Source organism: Sinocyclocheilus anshuiensis, unplaced genomic scaffold, assembly GCF_001515605.1.
Source record: "Sinocyclocheilus anshuiensis isolate Anshui unplaced genomic scaffold, SAMN03320099.WGS_v1.1 scaffold154, whole genome shotgun sequence".
Lineage (NCBI taxonomy): Eukaryota > Metazoa > Chordata > Actinopteri > Cypriniformes > Cyprinidae > Sinocyclocheilus > Sinocyclocheilus anshuiensis.
In genome coordinates, this window is record NW_015546101.1 from 2,910,668 (window position 1) to 2,930,842 (window position 20,175).

Sequence of the window (20,175 nt, forward strand, 5' to 3'; positions counted from 1 at the left end):
CCCAACCGCTGGGTCAAAACAACCCAATAGCTGGGTTTGTCCCTTTTTAACCCAGCGCTGGGTTATATTTAACCCAGCATTCTTTAGAGTGTAGTCTATTTTTCCACTTAGAAGCTTATTTTATGCACTGAATTTCTTGATAAATAAATCAAATTAATGGTTTAAAAAAATGCACTTTATAATCAATATTTTTATGTGAGGATCAATCCTTTCGATACAACATCAGTATCGAAAGAATCGATCCTTAAGGATCGATCCGCCCATCCCTAAATATGAGTACAATCAATCAAAAATCAGTCTACTAAGTAAGAATCGGTCATTACAAAACCTATAGATCGACCACTATTCTTAATATTGCTTAGCTTTTACACAATGCCTAGGTTATGGCACTCTGACTATTTTGGGTTTGGATGTGGTGTGTCTGGCTAATTTATCCAGGGCAGAAGGCATGTCTGAGCCATGATGCTCCTCTTCTGTGTGGCACAGGAGCAGACTGTTACTTACAGAGACAGCAGGAGAGAAAGTCTGTCTAGTCAGCAAAGCATCGCCAAATCTGAAGCCTTAATCCAATTTATGAAAGGACTTTCTCCAAGAACAGAATGCAGGAGAGGGACTAACTTATGCACAGCTTTCATAGGATTAGAAAGCACAACATAGACTGAGCAGTACAAGGGGTGAGACGTAGTAAAGTGCAAATAATGATTTAATCTCATATAGGCAAACATCTTTGCTTCAAATTGTCAAAATGCACATTAATGCTCTAAAGTTCGAAAGCTGTCATTCATATTTTCACACCAATGAGCATACATTAAATTAGCATTTTCAGGTGTTAATTTACATAAAAGCCATAGTCAGAATTTGAATTTTCATACATGCAAAAGGACTCTATTGGCAAAAGCACTGTTCTAAAATAGAAGAACAGCCATTTTAAACTATTTTATCAATAATTTTAAACTGAAATGTAAATATATCGTCTGGGATTGCTTTCTCTGTGAAAGATACAGGTGATGTTGCCTCAGAATCTGGCCAAAAGCATTGAAGGCAGCATAATGTTGTGGCTTATTTAGAACAGTCTTTGTGTCTGAAGTATTTCTATGATGCCTTAAAATGCTTCCTAGGTAGGGAACTCACTATGTTTTGGAACTATTAAAGGTTGCAAAATTCACTTTTACATGGTGTTTGCATATAATGTGCCTTAGCAGTGTGTGTATACAACCACCCTACAATGATAGAAAAACCATTCACTCCTTTTTTTTAATCCACAGAAAACCTAAACAGTCTCTATTATCAAGCTGTTTTGATTTTCTGAGCAATATGACATCATACTGCTCAGGCCCCACTCCCAGCTGCTGACGGACTGTCCCGTATTAGCATATTTCCGCTCCCGACATCAGAGCCACTGAGGACGCAGTGGATAAGTTTTGTTTTTGATGGTAACGTGCCACCGAATACACAAAAAAGAGAGGGGTGGGGTGAGCAGTACCTCATTATCATTTAAAGAGACATTCACCGAAATAGGTCACTGTGAACAGAGTTGTTTTTGTCAAGGTAAAAAGGGTGTTATTTTACACGTCCATTGAGGAATTTTATCCAAAGTATGTTGCAGACATTTCATGAAGACCCTGAAGAATCCTACCAACTTGTGGAAAATTGGCAATAACCTTTTCTCACAGATTTCCATTTCTGTGAATTCCTGTAGAAACGTTGCTCAGCAAGTGAGGAAAACATGGACTGTACAGACTGTGAGGTTTAGTATTAAAATACTGTGTCACTGACAAAGGTTTTTGTCAGGTTTGATTATTACGTGTGCTGTCACACTGTGCACAGTTCATCCGAGAAAAAACATCTGACATCTTTATCTCTCAGGACTCTGTTTGTTTTAGTTGCTATCAATCAAAAAACAGCAAGTTGCTATTAAAGCTACTTGGGCAGCTTCAATTAATTATTCTTGACAGGTGAAGTGGATATCTACAGAATCAGAGATGACAGGCTTTTAGTCTTTATGCAATTTTTTGCTGGACTCCTGGCATTCCAAACTAAGAAATATGTAGGTTGGTATGGAAGTAATTTTGCAAAGTGCATCTACATCTGTGCTGGAGCTCTCTAAATAATGAAAAGTATTCTGCCAGCAGAGAGCGGTCGCCGTGATTTTGCCAAGTAAGACATGTTCCTGGATCAACATCTTTTGTTGATCCTGGATCAACATTACTGTCCAAAAATACAGACTTAACCCAATCCCTACCCCTAAACCTAACCTTACCCATAATTTTTCCTAAAATCAGAGGGAAATGATAGCTTATTAACAAGGGTGTAGAAGCACCTATTCCTGATTGTAAGCCTAATACTGACATTTCCTGAAAAGTTATCTCTCAATTCTGATTGGTTGATTGGAATGATGTTTCCAACATCATGCATCCTTGTTGATCCAGGAACATGTTGTACTTGGTCAAATCACGCTCACCAGCAGAGAGCAGCTCCTGTGGTAAAGAAACGTTGCATGTCAAACTCAGAGAAAATGGGCTTTAACCCCATTTGACCCCCTCTTAAAAGACCAGATCCAAGAGAATAGTTCTGATGCACCTATCTGAAAATACCGCAGTGATTTTGGTCTATTTTGTTTGTCTCTTGGATGCAAAGAGTATTTGCATAAGAAGAGACCGAATATTTTTCTTGAGCACTTGCCAGATGGCCATCCTTGCAACTGGGGTTCGTGTTTTTGTTGCATGCTGTTCAGAGCTGGCATCAGGATATCTCAAGCTGCGTCAGAAAGCTCACTCACATAGCAGTCACTCTGTATTCTCTATGCATGCTAAAAAGTCACACTCTATGCCTACTTTCATTAAGAACTTTCCTAATTTCATGCTTAATTAGTCATGTCTTAATGCAGCAAAATGTCATTAGTGAATCCTGTGTAATTTGATTGACAGATCAGCAGAGAGCTGAGTTATGGTCTAGTCTCATGGTGACCATAATGATCAGCCCACCCCCTACCCCCTCCACCTCCTAACGTGTGCCATCCTTTGTCTTTCCTCTCTCTACCTCCCCACCGTAATCCCCATCTATCCATCTGTTGGTTCTGCTTATCACACCCTGACCATTAGCAACAGGGAGGTTAGCAGAAGGAAAACAACAGACAGCTCCTCTCCTGGCAATGACAATCTCTAGGGGATGCTCTTTCAGTCACTGCAGTGATGCTTAAAGACACAAGGACATGGGAGGGCATATGGGAGGAAGAAGTCTTTTTAGTACTGGTTTTGAATATTAAGAAATAAGTAAATCATTGTACAGTATATTATTAGTAAAAAGTCAAAAGTCGATTGCAATTTTTTTAGAGCTTTGCATTACTAGAAAAATTCATTTGAAATATAAATGGTCTAGAAAACACACCTTTAAAAATTAGCCTACCTCATATATCAAGTTTTTTTTTAAGACTGTGAATCATGGTTCTTCAAAGAAAGAAAAAAACAATTGAGGGGATGGATTAAATTAATAATTATATTACATTTTAGCTGTTTTGTTTTATTTTAATGCTTGTTTTGTCTTATTTCAAGTCACCTTGAGGCCACCACATTTGCTGAGGTTCCCTAGTGGGCCCCGGCCTCCTGGATGTAAACAACTGATTTTGATCTTATATTGGCTTATATTAAAATGCTTAAATCATTTGTTGCTTTAATAATATATATGAATTTGAAAAGTTATTTTTTTATTTTCAATGAATTTTATTTCATTTTATATGAGTTTAATTTTTAACGGTCTTGACTTAAAACTAATAGTGCTGCAAAACATGATGGTTTGATATCTCATAAAGAAATGCCCAAAGTGGTGACCGTAAAGGGTTGCTATAATATAAATAACCACATAATTCCCATAACTAATTTTTCCCATCTTTGCAATTTCATAGTTTTGATAGTTTTACAATTATTCTAAAATGTAGGAAATAGTAATAATAAAGAGAAAGTAAGCGAGAAAACTTCTGACTGTTAGTGTATGGACTTGCTCAGAAAAGATACTCATAGGCAAGCTATAAGTAATATAAGTAATAGAGGCTACAGAGTGTAGGCTAAACAAAAATAGAGGAGGTGTTTACCATTTCTATGGTAGAAAGGATCTTTTATAAGCATGAGATACTGGACCTTAAGAGCAGAGATAGGCCGTCCTTGACAATGTGTCTTTCTCAGCGTGGCATCAGATATCTTCCTGTTTCATTATTGTCTGCTTCTTTATTAGGGCTGGGTAAAAAATATTGATATCTCGATTTTAATCGATTCTCATTTTTACGGAACGATATCGATTCTTAAATCCCAAGAATCGATTAGTCTAGCCTGTTTTCAGTTAATGGACGGAACATTGAAGGGTACTTCCCATCCAATAAATCGCAATAAGCATTGTGCTTTGGTACTTTTAATATTAACCAAAGTCTCAGATTTCAAATTCTGTCCATTGTATTGCAGTATTTAAACAATAACTGCCATTTTGGCGCTGTTTAATGTGGAGTGACAGATCACTGTAGTGCCTCAGTTCAACAACACGCGGTCAGACAACAACACTGGTACAACACAGGCAAGACAAAAGAGTATTCCTAGGGCAAGCGTGGGTCTTCGATCGGCAAACGTAAGCCAGAGGGCGAGGCAAACAGGTAATCCAAAACATGCAATAATCAAGGCAAGGTACAAACATAGTCCAAACGACAAGACGAGCGAATTCTAAGACAGGCAGATAATCAGGTAACAGGTAATCGCAAGACAAAACTAGACTAGACTAGAAACTATGAACTAGAAACTAGAAACTAGGGCAGAAGGCTCCGTAATGTAGCTATCACTGGGAAAACGATAAGCGCTAAACAATACTCGGCGATTAGAGAAGGATTGAGTGGTTGTTATATAGTGTGTGTGTGATTGGCTGCAGGTGAGTCCAATCAGTGCAATGGAGCATGGGAAATGTAGTCCAGGGTGACGTGCAACAGTTTGTGTGGTGTGAGAGTCAATGTAATCAGAAGGCGACCTCTGGTGGCGAGCAGACGGAAGACCACGGACCGGATTCGTGACAAATATATGCACCATATAACATATTCATTATCATTTTTACTGTTCTTCAATGTTTAATTTTATGTTTGAATAAATCCATCAAGTGTTTATGACAGCCACCATTTAAATGTTTATATTAAAAAAAAAACAAATTGAAGTAGAAATATTATTATGTAACTGTAACTTTATTACTGTAAAAACTTTATACTCAATACTCAAAAACTCAATATTATAGTAATGTAGTACCAACTGACTCTTATGTATATTTTACAGCATTAGTTGAGAGATTTTTTTTCCCTTGAGAAAATTTGGCATGTACTGTACCTGATATATATCCAAAATAATCGATATTGAATTGAATCAGTAATCGAATCGAATCGCAAGCTTGTGAATGAGAATTGAATCGAATTGTGAAATTTGTGTCAAAACCCCGCCCTATTCTTTATCAAAGTCTGATAACCCCCTCAAGGACATCCTGTCCCTAAGTGCATGAACAACAACATACAGTTTATATCCCCAGATGACACTTGCAGCACTTTACCTTTTTTTTTTTTGCATACGAGTTATCAAAATAAATCCTTTAAAAGGAATCAAATTGAATATAAAAAATGAGCCTTGGCAGCAAAGTATTGCTTACATTTCACAGAAAAGTATTTGTTGTCGAGTATTAAACATTTCTTTCTTTCTGTCTCCCCACTCTGTCAAACCCACCATCTTCTGTCTTTGAGCTTTAGTGCTGTAGCCTGACTGCACCCATCCTGTCTGTCTGATCCCTTACAGAGACGAAAAGGGAGGAAACTGGTAGTCTTGTTTCTTGTGTTTTTAAGGAAGTATGTCATGACACACTCGATAAATTTCCCAGTGTTCTTAGATCAACATCCTGCTGTTCAGCATCATGGCAAAAGAAATCATATTTTACCTGAGTTTTAAACGTGAGTTGTTGCCGTCTGTATTGAATCTAAAAAAAAAGACTGTGTGTGTCTGATTACTCAACAAATGACTCGTATGAGCCAGTTCTTTATAGTGAATCAAAAATATACAGCACAACCAGTGTAGTATGATTCACAAACAAATGACTTTTATGAGCTGGTTCATTAAACGAATAGTTAAAACCGATGATTATGATGATAATATCAAGATGAAGCAAGTTGTGAAATCAATCAAGACAATAATTTGCTGTGCTGCAGTGTACCTCCTGTTGAAGACCCCTAGTCTAAAACAAGGCTGACTTTTCATAATTTTTCTCCCTTTACACTGTTAGGCCATTTACAATGAGAGACATGTTTCAGTATGTTATATATGAAGTACAGTGTGCAAAATTTTCAAATCTGAGAGTCAGTTGTTACAGCTGCATCTGCCCTGCCTGGTGGAGGAAAAATACAGCCAAGCAGACAACCAATAACAAACAAAGCGCACCCCAGTACACAAAACACCCTCCAGTACTGTAGTAATGAAGGTCTCTATTCTCCCTCCCCTGAGTTCTGCCCTCACTGAGAATTGAAGGGATTTAAATGCCCTTCAGCTCTGACAAAATGATTCTGCTCTGGAACTTAACTTATACATGCAATTGTTTTCCTCAAGGTATTTTCCATTGCTGAATAACAATGGTTTGTGGCTTAGGATGATCTCATTACTGTGTGTGTGCACGAATATAGCGAATCCAGTGAAAACAAATATACACAGAGAAAATACAGAGTTATCATTTGCCACTTGGCAGCTATATATCAGGTAAATCTCATGTTGTCCTCATTATATCTCTGTCTGCAGTAAAGTAAATGCTGAATTTTCTATAGCAAGTTTCCCAAAGATCGGGGCTGGCAGACTTTGGACAGATTTAAGGACAAGATTTATCGAAGCCTATTTTAAAACCTGTCTCTACAGTCACCAGCATTTATTCTGACTTCTCTGTGTGTGAAAGGACAGCATGCAACTTGACCTGGCTCTCTTTCAGCTGTATTTCATTCACAGCTGGAGCCAGAGCTGCCAAAACAGGGTCTCCGGGCTCAGAGTTATTTAACTCCCACAGAGACAGAATGGCATCAGAACTCACTCGTGCTAATCAGAAGTGGGAGCTGGAGGTTAGCTGCTCTAATGCCCAACAAAGACGGGCTCCCTGGCATGGTGAGGGGCTGAAAGCAGTCTAACCAATGACCAGCTGTGGCCCTCTGGAGGCCTTTCATCAGATTTTTTTTTTTTTTTGTCCCATTTTAAAGACAGAAGAGGCTTGCTTCCTGACTTGGAAGCTGTTGGAATATCAGTATCTTTGAATGATTCTTTATATGAATAAGGCAGAGTTGGGTTGGGGAGATCTAAAATTTGGATGCTGTAATGGAGTAATGAATGGGACAGAGTGCACTATAAAAAATGAATGATAACAGCCTATGGTTGGCCTTGCATTTTGCTGTTCAGCTTAATCAGTCCAGTATTGGTAATAATAAGATAAAAGCATTAGTAAATTGGAGATATAAAGTATAACTTACACTGAACAAAATTATAAACGCAACACTTTTGTTTTTGCCCCCATTTTTCATGAGCTGAACTCAAAGATCTATGACTTTTTCTATGTACACAAAAGGCCTATTTCTCTCAAATATTGTTCAGGCAAATGGTGGTCACACCAGATACTGACTGGTTTTCGGACCAGTTTTTTTTTTATGTCATTAAGGGGCAAGATTACAGTTATAGATCAGTATAAAAAAATCAAATAATCAAGAATAATTTATACAGAAAAAAAGAAAAAGACAAAAATTGTGTACAGATGATCTGATCAGAATTTCTTCCATCAAAAAAATAACATCAAAAAAATAACATGTACTATATTGCTTATTTCACAGACATACTCAGAAAACAAACCTGAACTTTATACTGAGTGCATCACAGACATAATGCCATTAATTTTTAATTTGGAAAAAAACAGTGATCAGCTCTTCCTGAAAAGCACTAATTCTAACAGTTCGGTACACTTTGTTCGGTACCTTTAGGGGTACAACATCTTGTCACTGGTACAATACTCTTAAAAGAACATCTTTGTACTTTATTTAGCCCCTCAAAAAAATCATAATAGTACCTTAATGGTATATACTCTAAGGTACTAGAATACACTTTTTAGGAGTAGATGAGATACAAAGGTGTCCTTTTAAGGGTGCTCCCCTGTGGCAATTTGTTGTACCCCTAAAGGTATAATTTTTTTACTTTTATTTTTTATTTTTTACAGTGCAACGTTTTACAGGATGACTGATAAAAATCCCAATGTGTTTTTACTCCTAGATGTTGGGTAGCAGCACCATGCAGCCAATCAAATTAGCACTGGCAATTTCAGCTGGCACGTGCCATTTCTGTGGGCAATATGCATCAGATGGTCATTAAACAAACTGTGGGCGATCATTGGGTGTGCCGTCTGAGGCTGAGACTAATGCTTCAGTGCATGCATACACACACATCCCCTTGCATCCCCTACATAAAGACAAGTCCTCAAAATGAACATATTAACTTTTATTGAGGTTAAACATTAGTACTAGTACACCTACATGAAGAACGTGTCTTTGTTTTATTGTCTAATTCACCACTAACCTTTATCAGCTCCTGTTTTTCTTGATTACCAGTACATAAATGCTCTCAGGTAAATAAACATTATCTTTTAATGTGTAATATACTGTAAATATTCTCTGGACAGCATTTGCATCAATGTGTGTAATAGCCCAGACTACAAAATATCTGTTGGGCGTTTGACAGACACATGGTGAACAGTGCAGAGCTGAAGGGAAGGCGAAGGAGAGAGTGCTGTCTCACTAAAGTAAAATAAATCTTGTCTGTCTGCATAGAGGTTGTCAAGAGTCAGCCAAATATTCCATTTAAGCATTCAACATAATTAGAGAGAGTGAGAGACATTTGTTTTAACATAGACCTGAGAATGCCCCAGACAATGTCCAAGGACTTATTAACATTCCCCTGTTTATTTAAAAAAATATCATATAGCCTAATTATAATTATTTAAGAAGTTGTAAATCGACCAACCACAAAAAACAAAACAGCCCATATCTTCTTCATGTAGGGTCAAATTAGGACGTCCTACCAAAACAAAATAAATAAAAAGCGCATTTACTCTGTTTAACATGTAACATGGTAAACATGGCAACATGTTAAACAAAATATGCATTGAGAAATTGAACATCATACATATCAAACTGTATATCAGTGGATCTGAAGGGTTTTTTGTGGAAGGAATTAATATGCATTAACCCAAAGTGATCCAACTTTCAACATACTGATGAAACTTTTAATCATGTCATGTTATGTACATGCAACTGTAACACTATATATATCTCAGACAGCACATAATATTTACGATTTTATCTGGAGGACTGGACAGTGATAAAAGAAGAAAAACAGGAACATAGATGGGGAAAGAGCTCAGGAACAAGAAAGTAATCTTGTTATTATGTTTTTAAGACCATAACTGCTATAGTGGATGCACGTGCAGCAAAGATCATTCTCCAGTGGAAATGAGGACACTTCCCCCAGTCAAAAGTATACTTAGACAGAGTGCAGTTGCATCATACTTATTATATAACTCAACATTGTCTTTTAGTTTAGATCAATATGTTTTATAAACTGAATGAGATGGTGAGGAATGTGAGTGGTCAGTTAATGGCAGTAATGAGCAGAAAGACATTAATAAGCAAACACTGACATACAGTAAAGAGAGGCTGGAGCAACAATTTGTGCCTGTAAGGGAGGTAATGTGTATATGTTAGAAAGGGAGTAACAGTGTGTTTGTGCACGTTTCAGGCAGAGAGAAAGATATTCGTCCTCTAGCAATTACAGTAGCACCAAAGTAGCTGATGTGGGGCTGGGCCTGGGAAGAGGGAGGGAATGAAGTAGTAAGGGAGGGATGAAAGGCGGCTGTGGGAGGAGAACACTTGGAGAAAAAAGGGAAAGAGAGAAACTGATGCAAGCATCTCAGGCCGGCAAACTAGATGCACTAAGGAAGCCGAAGAAGATACAAGCTCTTTTTGTAGATGACTGCAGAATTCAGAGGGTGGTGAGCTCAAAACCAGAGGAAAGGTAGGAAATTAGCCTCAATAATTTAAAGTCAGACATTGATGTGAAACTAGTAATAAATATGATGTATATTATTCTCATATATTGAATAAGAAAATATATTTTGTGTATTCATATACAGAAATACTGTAATACAGATAGTACACAGTACACTGATAGATAGTGGTCAGTTGGTCTTTTGGAGAAGTGAGCGAGTGTGTATGTACATGCAGCATTAAATGACACAAGCACAGAAACCGCTGAATGCTTTAGGACTGCTGTAAACATTCACACAGTAGGAGAGCTGAAAATTACACATGTGGAAGTGAAAAAAAAGTGATAAGGACATAAAGATCTCAAGATGCAATTTCAAGCCTCACTGCTGATTAGCCAAATTTGTAACTATGCTAACACAATTCCCGATTAGTCATCATTATGTTAGAGATAAACTAAAGACTAAGGGTTGTACATGTTCTCACACAAAAGCAGACAGATATTCACAATGCAGTCTTTAGTCATGAGTGATGTCAATCTCCCATAAAGATTCAGAACAGACACTGGTGATTTAACACTTCCTGTACTCCTTGAGACCACTATCTGTTCGAATGGCAGCTCATTTTGAATGGCACAGCCTCATTCATTAGAGCCTAAATTGTTGCTTGCACATTCCTCTAGGCTAAATTACAAACGGCTGTTTGAGTTGTGTGAAATTTTACAAGCATCCACCAACCGCTTCCTGTTTGAGTGGCAGAGTCTTCTAAAGGGTTTCATATTGAAAAATGGAGACAAATCAGCACTAATGGGTCCAATAGCTGTATTTCACTTATCATATCATGGTGTCATTAGACATCTTAATAGTTACATATTTATTGACATATTCTGTATATGAGTTTGCTTATAGGCCCAAGAACCCAAGTGACGTTGGGCTGGGTAACAACTAGTTGGGATCTGGGTGTTGGTTTTTGTTCAGTCTTGTTTACTTTGTTTCATTTTTTTTTTTTTCAACTTTTACTGCTAGTCTCATGCCAAAACACACATCTTTTCTAAAATGTATAATGCTGTTTTATTCGTGGTCTTCCGATACAATTAAAAATAAAGGTAAACTAAATCAATAAAATTGCTGTATTTTAACAGTATCAGTTCACATCATTCTCGCTTGTTTATATAATCTTCCAGTACATAGAGGTAAACAGATTAGTGTGGCTCGAGCTCTAGGCTAATTGGAACCTTTATTTTTAAAATGCAGGCTTGATATGGACAACCCATCTGCCCACGTCACAACTTTAATAAAGATAAAAATTAAAAGTTACAAAAAAACTGATGTCACATTTGTAATCTAGTCTGTTTTCTTCGCATGTGTTTTGCAGATGTCATGGCGGCCGACCTACCGGAGCTCCAAGTTTCGAAACGTCTACGGCAAAGTGGCCAATCGAGAGCACTGCTTCGAGGGCATCCCGATCACAAAGAACGTCCATGACAACCACTTCTGCGCGGTCAACGCCAGGTTCCTCGCCATAGTAACGGAGAGCGCGGGAGGAGGATCCTTCGTTGTTATCCCGGTCACTCAGGTAACCACGGCAACATAGCACGCGCTTGTCCTCGAGACAGATTTGTTTGATGGCTTACGCTGAATTCATGTAGGGCGTCAGACTAGCACAAATAGCGACATGAATAGTGCGAACCTTTCAAGAGCCTTATTTTTGCAACATACATCCAGGCAGTGAGTTTAAAATGGAGGTTGCGTTGGTTGGTGCGTAATACTGCGTATAGGGGAGAACGGTAAGTGTTGCGAAATGGAGTTAAAACCGTCATTTTAACCAATTATGAGCTACAGGGGTGAAATGTCACTCATTAACGCCACAGTCCAATATATAGTTTATTTATTTATCGAGTTTTACAAAAGATGAGACCAAATGGACATCTTTCATTACGAAACAAAAATATATGGGGATATAATGCAATATAAGTAACCTTTATACAATACTGACTGTGTCAAAGCAGCTTTAAAGTGTCAAGCAGGAAAATAGTTTGGCAATAATGCAAGTGGACAATAACAAAAAGTAATTTTTTCAGTTAAAGTAAGTTCATTGATGATTCAGTGATCATCCAGTTTAGCTCTCTTCCAATAGTGTCTGTGTGCAGTCAGTCAAGCGATATATTACATAATACATTTACATATATGGGAAACTAATGCTTATATTTTTCAATCTACTGCAATATATGCATTGACCATGTATGGCTATATATTGATACATATTAAAATGAGGACAAAAACAGCATTACATGTAATATTCATAAAGTTTTATTCTTTATTGTGCACACATATATTGCACATACATGTTCCCATATAAATGTGAATGTATGTACACGCATATATACAATCATTCACAGAATGTAAGAGTTACAGCAGATTTCTAGTTCCCAGCATGCTTTGCTTCTGACTGTTAAAGGAGAGTAAATATTAAATTTAAGTGTTATTTCATGTGTTTTGATCAATATTAATATAGTGTGAAATCTGTTAGTGTTTAATGTTCTATTATTATTGTTGTTGTTGTTGTTGTTGTTGTTGTTTTTTGTTTTTGTTTTTTAAAGGGTTTCTGGTATTTTTGAGTTTTTGTGCTGCCTGTGGTTAGGATGACGACTGGCCAAACACCATTAAGACTATATATTACTTTATTTAAAAAGTAATGGCTGTGCACTCTTCAGCACGCTGATAGTCTGTTTGCTAAATAATTTAGTACAAGCAGGTGTGCTTGTGCTGTTGTTAACTAGCTATATATGAAAATATGAAACATGTCAATATTTATGAAACTAAGAAATATATTATACATGTGTGTGTATATATAGTGCATGAGTAAATATATGTGAAATATATGTGTGTGTGTGTGTGTGTGTGTGTGTGTGTGTGTATGTGTGTATGTATACATACACACATGCAGTACCATATCTTATCACATGTACATCTATATGTTATGAAGTGTATTACTGAATATAAAATTGCATATATTGTAATATATAATTAAACATATTGTCACATATTTTTCGATATATGAAAGCGGCAATTCCTTATGTAGTATTCAATATATTGTAATATATTAACACAATATATTATTCTGTATGTTTTCAATTTACCGTTAAATCATTTAATATATTGATCATTCATATATAAGGAAATATTTTTTTTTTGCTTAAGGGTTGTCAGAATTATCTCACTTCTGAGGACAAATTTGCCCCAAAGCATGACCAACTACACACAATAACTACACACACTGTTATGGTTTTTAGTGTGTGTATGTGTGTGTGTATGTGTATGTGTGTGTGTGTGTGTGTGTGTTGTGTGTGTATATATATATATATTTATGTGTGAATTAAAATTCATGTTTTTTTTTTGTTTTGTTTTTACCATGTTAAAGTAATGCAAATATATATATATTTTTTTAATAATAGTTACAACCTACCCCAGTGCTCTTTGTACTTGACTTTAATTTGTAGCAGTCAGACATGGTAATATTAAATCAAAGTTTGAGACACAAAGCACAAAGCAAAAAATACTGTAGAAAATACATTATTAATAGAAATACGTTCTTATAAAGGCACATGTGGTGCACACTTAAAGAAACCCACAGGCCTCTGTCTCTCACTCTCTCTTTCTTCAACTAATACTTTAGTTGGCTCTGTTGTAGAGTATTATGCATTTCTTTTGCATGGTTTAGGCTCCCTTTGCACCAATACACAGTCATTTCATGATCACTTACATGCTGTTCTGAATGAAAATATCTCTTTCAACATGATTATATTGTATCCAGAGAGCACAATAAAGTCAAATTAATGAGCAGAATGTTATGTTATTGCCCTGTTGAAAATGAGGTGAATTGTAGTTGAATAATTTTGAAGAGCACAAATGTTTGTTTTTGCATCTTTTAAGAGCAAGTATGCTATCTCAATTACCCCTGACTCCATGGAACCATGAAGTCTCTCACCCAGTGGCTTGACATGCTCTAAATTGAATCTTTCTGTTACCCTGTTCACAGGCCAAGAAAAAGCCTGACTAGTGAGCAGAGAGCAGATGCTTTTCCTTTGTTTGATCTCTGGCTTTAATGCTGTAAAAGAGACAAGCACTGGAAGCTGTAAACTCCTGGTGATTGACACTGATATAACAGTGGTGTGGACAAATCAATGTGCTCTGGCTGGAACAGATCAGCTTTATATGTCTGCTTCATATGGAAAGATAGAAGACAGGGTTTCTGTATGTTAAAGAGATAGTTTACCGAACAATTTATATTCTGTCATCATTTACTCACCTTCACACTCTCATGTTGTTTCAAACCTGTACAACTTTCTTTCTTCTACAAAATATATTTTGAAGAATGTTGGAAACCAAACAGTTTTGGTTGCCACTGACTTTATTTTATGGAAGAAAAAAAAAACACTGACACATTTCTCAGAATATCTTCTTTTATGCTCCACAAAATGAAGTCAGTCATACATGTTTGGAACAACTTGAAAGTGAGAAAATTATGACAGAATTTCCTTTTTTTCTGTGAACTATCCCTTTAAGGCCTGCTCAATTTGAGAAGAAGGCTCGGTGTGAAATTTTGGTGCAGTAAACATTTTAATTTCAGTTACTGCCATAATTCATACAACCTCTAAGCTGCACACTTTTTCATCAAAAAAGTGGTACAAAGAGAGGAAACAACATAGCCTTGTGTCTCAAACACACACAGCTGGCAAAAACCCATTCCTCTCACTTCCTCAGGGCCTCCCTGCTTGCTTAGCACAATCTGAAACTTCACATTAATATCTGATTTCTCAAAATGACTTCTTTTATGTTCCACAGAAGAAAGAAAGTCATACAGATTTGGAACAATATGAGGGTGAGTAAATGCTAACATAATTTTTGAGTGAACTATCCCTCTAAGTTATTATCTTTTTGTAACTGTTACTGAGTCCTAAAGATACAACATGCAAAGTTAGTGAATTTAAATGTTCCTCCAAATTCCACCTCCACAGCAAGTGGACAGAATGCACAAAAAGCACAGGCAGAAAAAATGACTCGCACACCGTTTATCATTGATATGACAATGAGAATTTGGCGGACAGCCTCTGATGTCCCATTCTTCTCTTCAGTCATCCCCTCTCTTCTTTATTCTGTCTATTCTTCTGTTCCTCCTCTTGAGTGCATCCGGTCATGCTACACTGCTCAGTGGGCCTGCAGACCCTCGGACATTGTCTCAGCCAACTTGGATAAACTATCAATAGCACTTTTGTGATGAACATTCAGAGTCGTCCAGTTAATGTGTGATGTAGAAGGCCAGCTTTGTGTCCTTAATGTGCTTATTCCACAGTGTTCGTGACTCCAACTGGGCTCCCAGGCCTTGGCAAAGAGTTCAGTCCCTCTGACTTCCTTATATGTTTCTTTGGACGCCACGTGGGGCTATTTTTTCCCAGCTTCTTCATTCTCCATCTCCCTTGTGTCTCTGTCTTTCTCAGTCTAGCACTGACAGCTCCCTGCAAAGTTTACATACTTACTGTAATACTGAGAAATTCTCTGTCACCATCACTGAAATCTGCCATAGAGATCAGAGAAATCACTGTGAAGCTATAGTTCATCTTTAGCTGCATTATGTAACCAATATATGTGACCCTGGACCACAAAACCAGTCTTAAGTCGCTGGGGTATATTTGTAGCAATATCCAAAAATACATTGTTATGGGTCAAAATGATTGATTTTTTCTTTTATGCCAAAAATCATTAGGATATTAAGTAAAGATCATGGAATTTTGTAATTTTTGTAATGTGTGTATGTAGATTATTAAATCTTTCTAATGTGTTTTTTTCAATCCAAGACATTAGTCTATATTACAGAGACAACTGTCTGATTAAGAATAAGCAATTATCATAGTACATTTGAAATCCAGACACATGGGAGCAATATAGTGGGAGAACATTGGCTTTTCAGATGTAATTCCTCATTTGACAAAGGAGCTTCAGTTGTGGAATGGACACTGCATTCAGAAACCATGATGAGTGTAACACCAAGCCAGCAGAGGGAGCCCTCGCCCGAGTATTGACTGTCAACGGTAAGACTGGCATTGCCAGACAAGTTTGATGGCTCTGCAGGAAAATGTCGTGGTTTTATCCGTCAAGCCCGCATTTATGTTGAAAGCCAGAGAGATCAGTTTCAATCTGAAGCAAGTAAATGCACTTTTCTGATGTCACTATTATCTGGTAGAGCGATCGATTGGGCTGCAGCGGTTTGGGAGACAGATTCACAGTTTCATTCATCCTTTGAATATTCCCTACAACTACTCAGAGATGTGTTTGAATATCCCGAGGGGGGCAAGGATATTTCCACACAATTGTTACACATGTCTCAAGGCAACCGTACCGCTGCAGATTTCGCCATTGAATTTAGAACCCTTGCCGCTCAAAGTGGATGGAATGATGTTTCTCTGAAGGCTGTTTTCAAACAGAGTTTAAACCTCGAGCTTCAGACAGAACTGGCCTGCAAGGGTGAGGATTTAACTTTTTCTGAGTTTGTCACTATGGCTATCAAGATAGATAACCTGCTGAGAAACACTCCCAAGAGGAAATCTGCTCGTCTGCCTCACTCAAACTTCCTCACTACAACCACCGTCCACCAAGAGCCCATGCAGATAAGCTACGCACATTTATCTGATGAAGAGAGGACTCGACACCGTCAACATAGTCTATGTTTTTACTGCGGTGAAACAGGCCACCGTAATGTCGAGTGCCCACACAAAGCCCGGGGATCCACCACTACTACCAGCCGGGTGAGTGTTAATCAGTTCTCTCTTCTAAGTTCAAAAACGTTTTTGATTCCTTTTCGGCTGACTACTAAGAATGGTCCCATTACTTTGACAGCGTTGATTGACTCCGGTGCTGCTCTGAACCTGATCAACAAGGATATTGTCAAGAGATACAGTCTACCTACATTACAATGTGTACCCACCATTTGCATCAGCGATGTCAACAATAAACCTATTGAGGGAGGTATCACCCGACAAACTGCACCTGCCCAGCTACAGATTGGTCTGTTCCATAGCGAAAACATCTCACTCTACATCATTGACTCACCCAGGTATGAAATCATCCTTGGACATCCATGGTTATCTGTTCACGATCCTGTACTCTCATGGTATCATGGAGAACTGACTCACTGGTCCAAATTCTGCCTCACCCATTGCATGAACATCAACATGCCAAGTCCATGTCTCGCCACGAGTGTTGAGAGTCCGGTCTCTGACTCCAGTCCCAAAATTCCTACCTGCTATCACGACTACTTAGAGGTGTTCAGCAAGTCCAAAGCTACACAGTTACCACCTCACCGCCCCTGGGATTGCACCATCGACCTTCTGCCCAATGCCATGCCACCTAAGAGTAAAGTCTACCCACTATCACGCCAAGAATCTCAAGCCATGGAAGATTACATTGAAGAGGCTCTTAACTATGGCTTCATTTGCCCCTCCACTTCCCCAGCAGCAGCAGGTTTCTTCTTCGTTGAGAAGAGGGACGGAGGCCTACGACCATGCATTGATTATCGTGGACTTAACAACGTGACGGTGAAATTCCGCTATCCGCTCCCTCTAGTTCCTGCTGCCCTGGAGCAACTTCGTGAGGCAAAAATATACACCAAGCTAGACTTGAGAAGCGCTTATAATCTCATCCGGATCAAGGAAGGCGATGAGTGGAAGACTGCATTTCTCACCACCAGAGGTCACTATTAGTACGCGGTGATGCCGTTTGGGCTAGCCAACACCCCAGCTGTGTTCCAATCATTCATTAACGAGATCTTCAGGGACATCTTGAACCAGTATGTTATTGCCTACATTGACGATATTCTGATTTACTCCAAGTCTGAAGCTGAACACATCAAACATGTCCAGGACATCCTCTCTCGTCTCCTTAAGCACCAACTCTATGTAAAAGCGGAAAAATGTGAGTTCCATGTCCAGAACACCACGTTCTTGGGGTATCACATCAGTCATCAAGGAGTCGAGATGGACACTTCCAAGATCCAGGCAGTCACGGAATGGTCCCAACCATCCACAATCAAGGAACTTCAAAGATTTCTAGGCTTTGCCAACTTCTACCGGCGTTTCATCAGAAACTACAGCACGATCGCCTCCCCGTTGACGTCTCTTCTGAAGGGGAGGCCATCCAAGTTAAAGTGGACAAGCGAAGCCACCACTGCTTTCACAAAACTCAAGACAAGTTTCACTTCAGCACCTATCCTGAAACATCCTGACCCTAACCTCCCATTTGTAGTGGAGGTGGATGCATCAGACTGTGGAATTGGGGCAGTACTGTCACAGCGTCATGGTCAACCAGCTAAATTGTACCCGTGTGCATTCTTTTCAAGAAAACTCACTTCGGCCGAAAGAAACTATGATGTTGGTAATAAGGAGTTACTGTCCATGAAAGCTGCGATAGAGGAATGGAGACACTAGTTGGAGGGAGCCGTTCACCTGTTCCAGGTTATCACTGATCACAAGAATCTTGAGTATGTGAAAAGTGCCAAGAGACTAAACCCACGTCAGGCCAGATGGTCACTGTTCTTTTCAAGGTTTCAATTTACAGTCACCTATCGCCCAGGAAGTAAGAATTGCAAGGCAGACGCCCTCTCCAGGTGTCATGATCCTCCTCTCCAAGATCATTCTCCTGAACCCATTCTTCCTTCCTCTGTAATTATCGCTCCTGTAAACTGGGACATCATGGAGGAGATCCAAAGAGCCACACAGCAAAATCCTCAGCCCGCTATGTGCCCCCCGAACAAACAATATGTTCCCCAGGATCTACGACAACGGGTCATGCAATGGGTTCATACTTCTGTCAACTCAGGTCATCCAGGTATCTCACGCACCATCAAGTTAATCCACAACGCTTTCTGGTGGCCAACCATGAACAGACATGTAACTGACTACGTGAAAGCTTGCCAAGTTTGCGCGCAATCTAAGACCCCCAAGGAACTGCCATCCGGTCTTCTGCAGCCGCTACCTATCCCGCAACGTCCATGGTCTCACCTGTCAATCGACTTTGTTACCGATCTCCCACCATCCCAAGATTTCACTACAATTCTAGTCATCATCGACAGATTCTCTAAGTCTTGCCGCCTCATTCCCCTCAAAGGTCTGCCAACAGCCATGGAAACGGCTCAAGCTCTATTTCACCAGGTGTTTCGAATTTATGGCTTACCCGAAGACATCGTCTCGGATCGAGTGACTCAATTCACCTCTCAGGTGTGGAAAGCTTTCTGCCGACAATTGGACATCAATGTGAGTCTGACGTCAGGCTATCACCCACAGTCAAACGGTCAAGTCGAGAGACTCAATCAGGAGATTGGTAGATATCTGAGAACCTACTGCAGCCGGGAACAGAATCGGTGGGCAGAATTCTTGCCATGGGCGGAATATGCCCAAAACTCTTTAACCCATGCCTCTACAGGACTCACCCCATTCCAATGTGTATTAGGATATCAACCTCCATTGTTCCCGTGGTCTGGCGAACCCTCCTCCGTTCCTGCGGTAGATGACTGGATACGTCATTGCGAGAGGGTGTGGGATAGCGCTCATGTTCATCTTCAAAGAGCTGTACGAGTTCAAGAACTCCAGGCAAACCGAAGACAGCACCAACATCCTGCCTACCAACCGGGACAGAGGGTCTGGCTTTCTACGAGGGACATCAAGCTACGTCAGCCAAGCAGGAAGCTCAGCCCAAGGTATGTTGGCCCATTCAAAATCTTAAAACAGATAAATGAGGTTACATATCAGCTTGAGCTTCCTGCTAACTACCGCATCTCTCCATCATTTCATGTCTCGCTCCTCAAACCGGTCCACCCGAATGCTGACCTCAACGCTGAGTCCCAAGAGCCACCGCCTCTGCTGGACATTGACGGATCGCCAGCTTATAAGGTGAACATGCTGCTGGACTCGAGGCGTAGAGGGGGTCGGCTTCAATACCTGGTGGACTGGGAGGGATACGGACCTGAGGAGAGATCATGGATACCTGCTTCCGATATACTGGACCCCTCACTCATAGAGGAATTTCATCGAGCCAGGCCCGACCGTCCAGCACCACGACCACGGGGAC

General features: G+C 39.2%; 1 protein-coding gene across 1 annotated transcript in view; it reads left to right on the forward strand.

The window, feature by feature from the left end:
* Positions 1 to 20,175, forward strand: part of LOC107700371 (coronin-2B-like) — a 46,126-nt gene that overhangs the window by 16,107 nt on the left and 9,844 nt on the right. Inside the window, exon 2 of the mRNA XM_016501997.1 lies at positions 11,432 to 11,632. Coding sequence (XP_016357483.1) covers positions 11,432 to 11,632 — 201 coding nt within the window. The remainder of the gene's footprint in view (positions 1 to 11,431; positions 11,633 to 20,175) is intronic.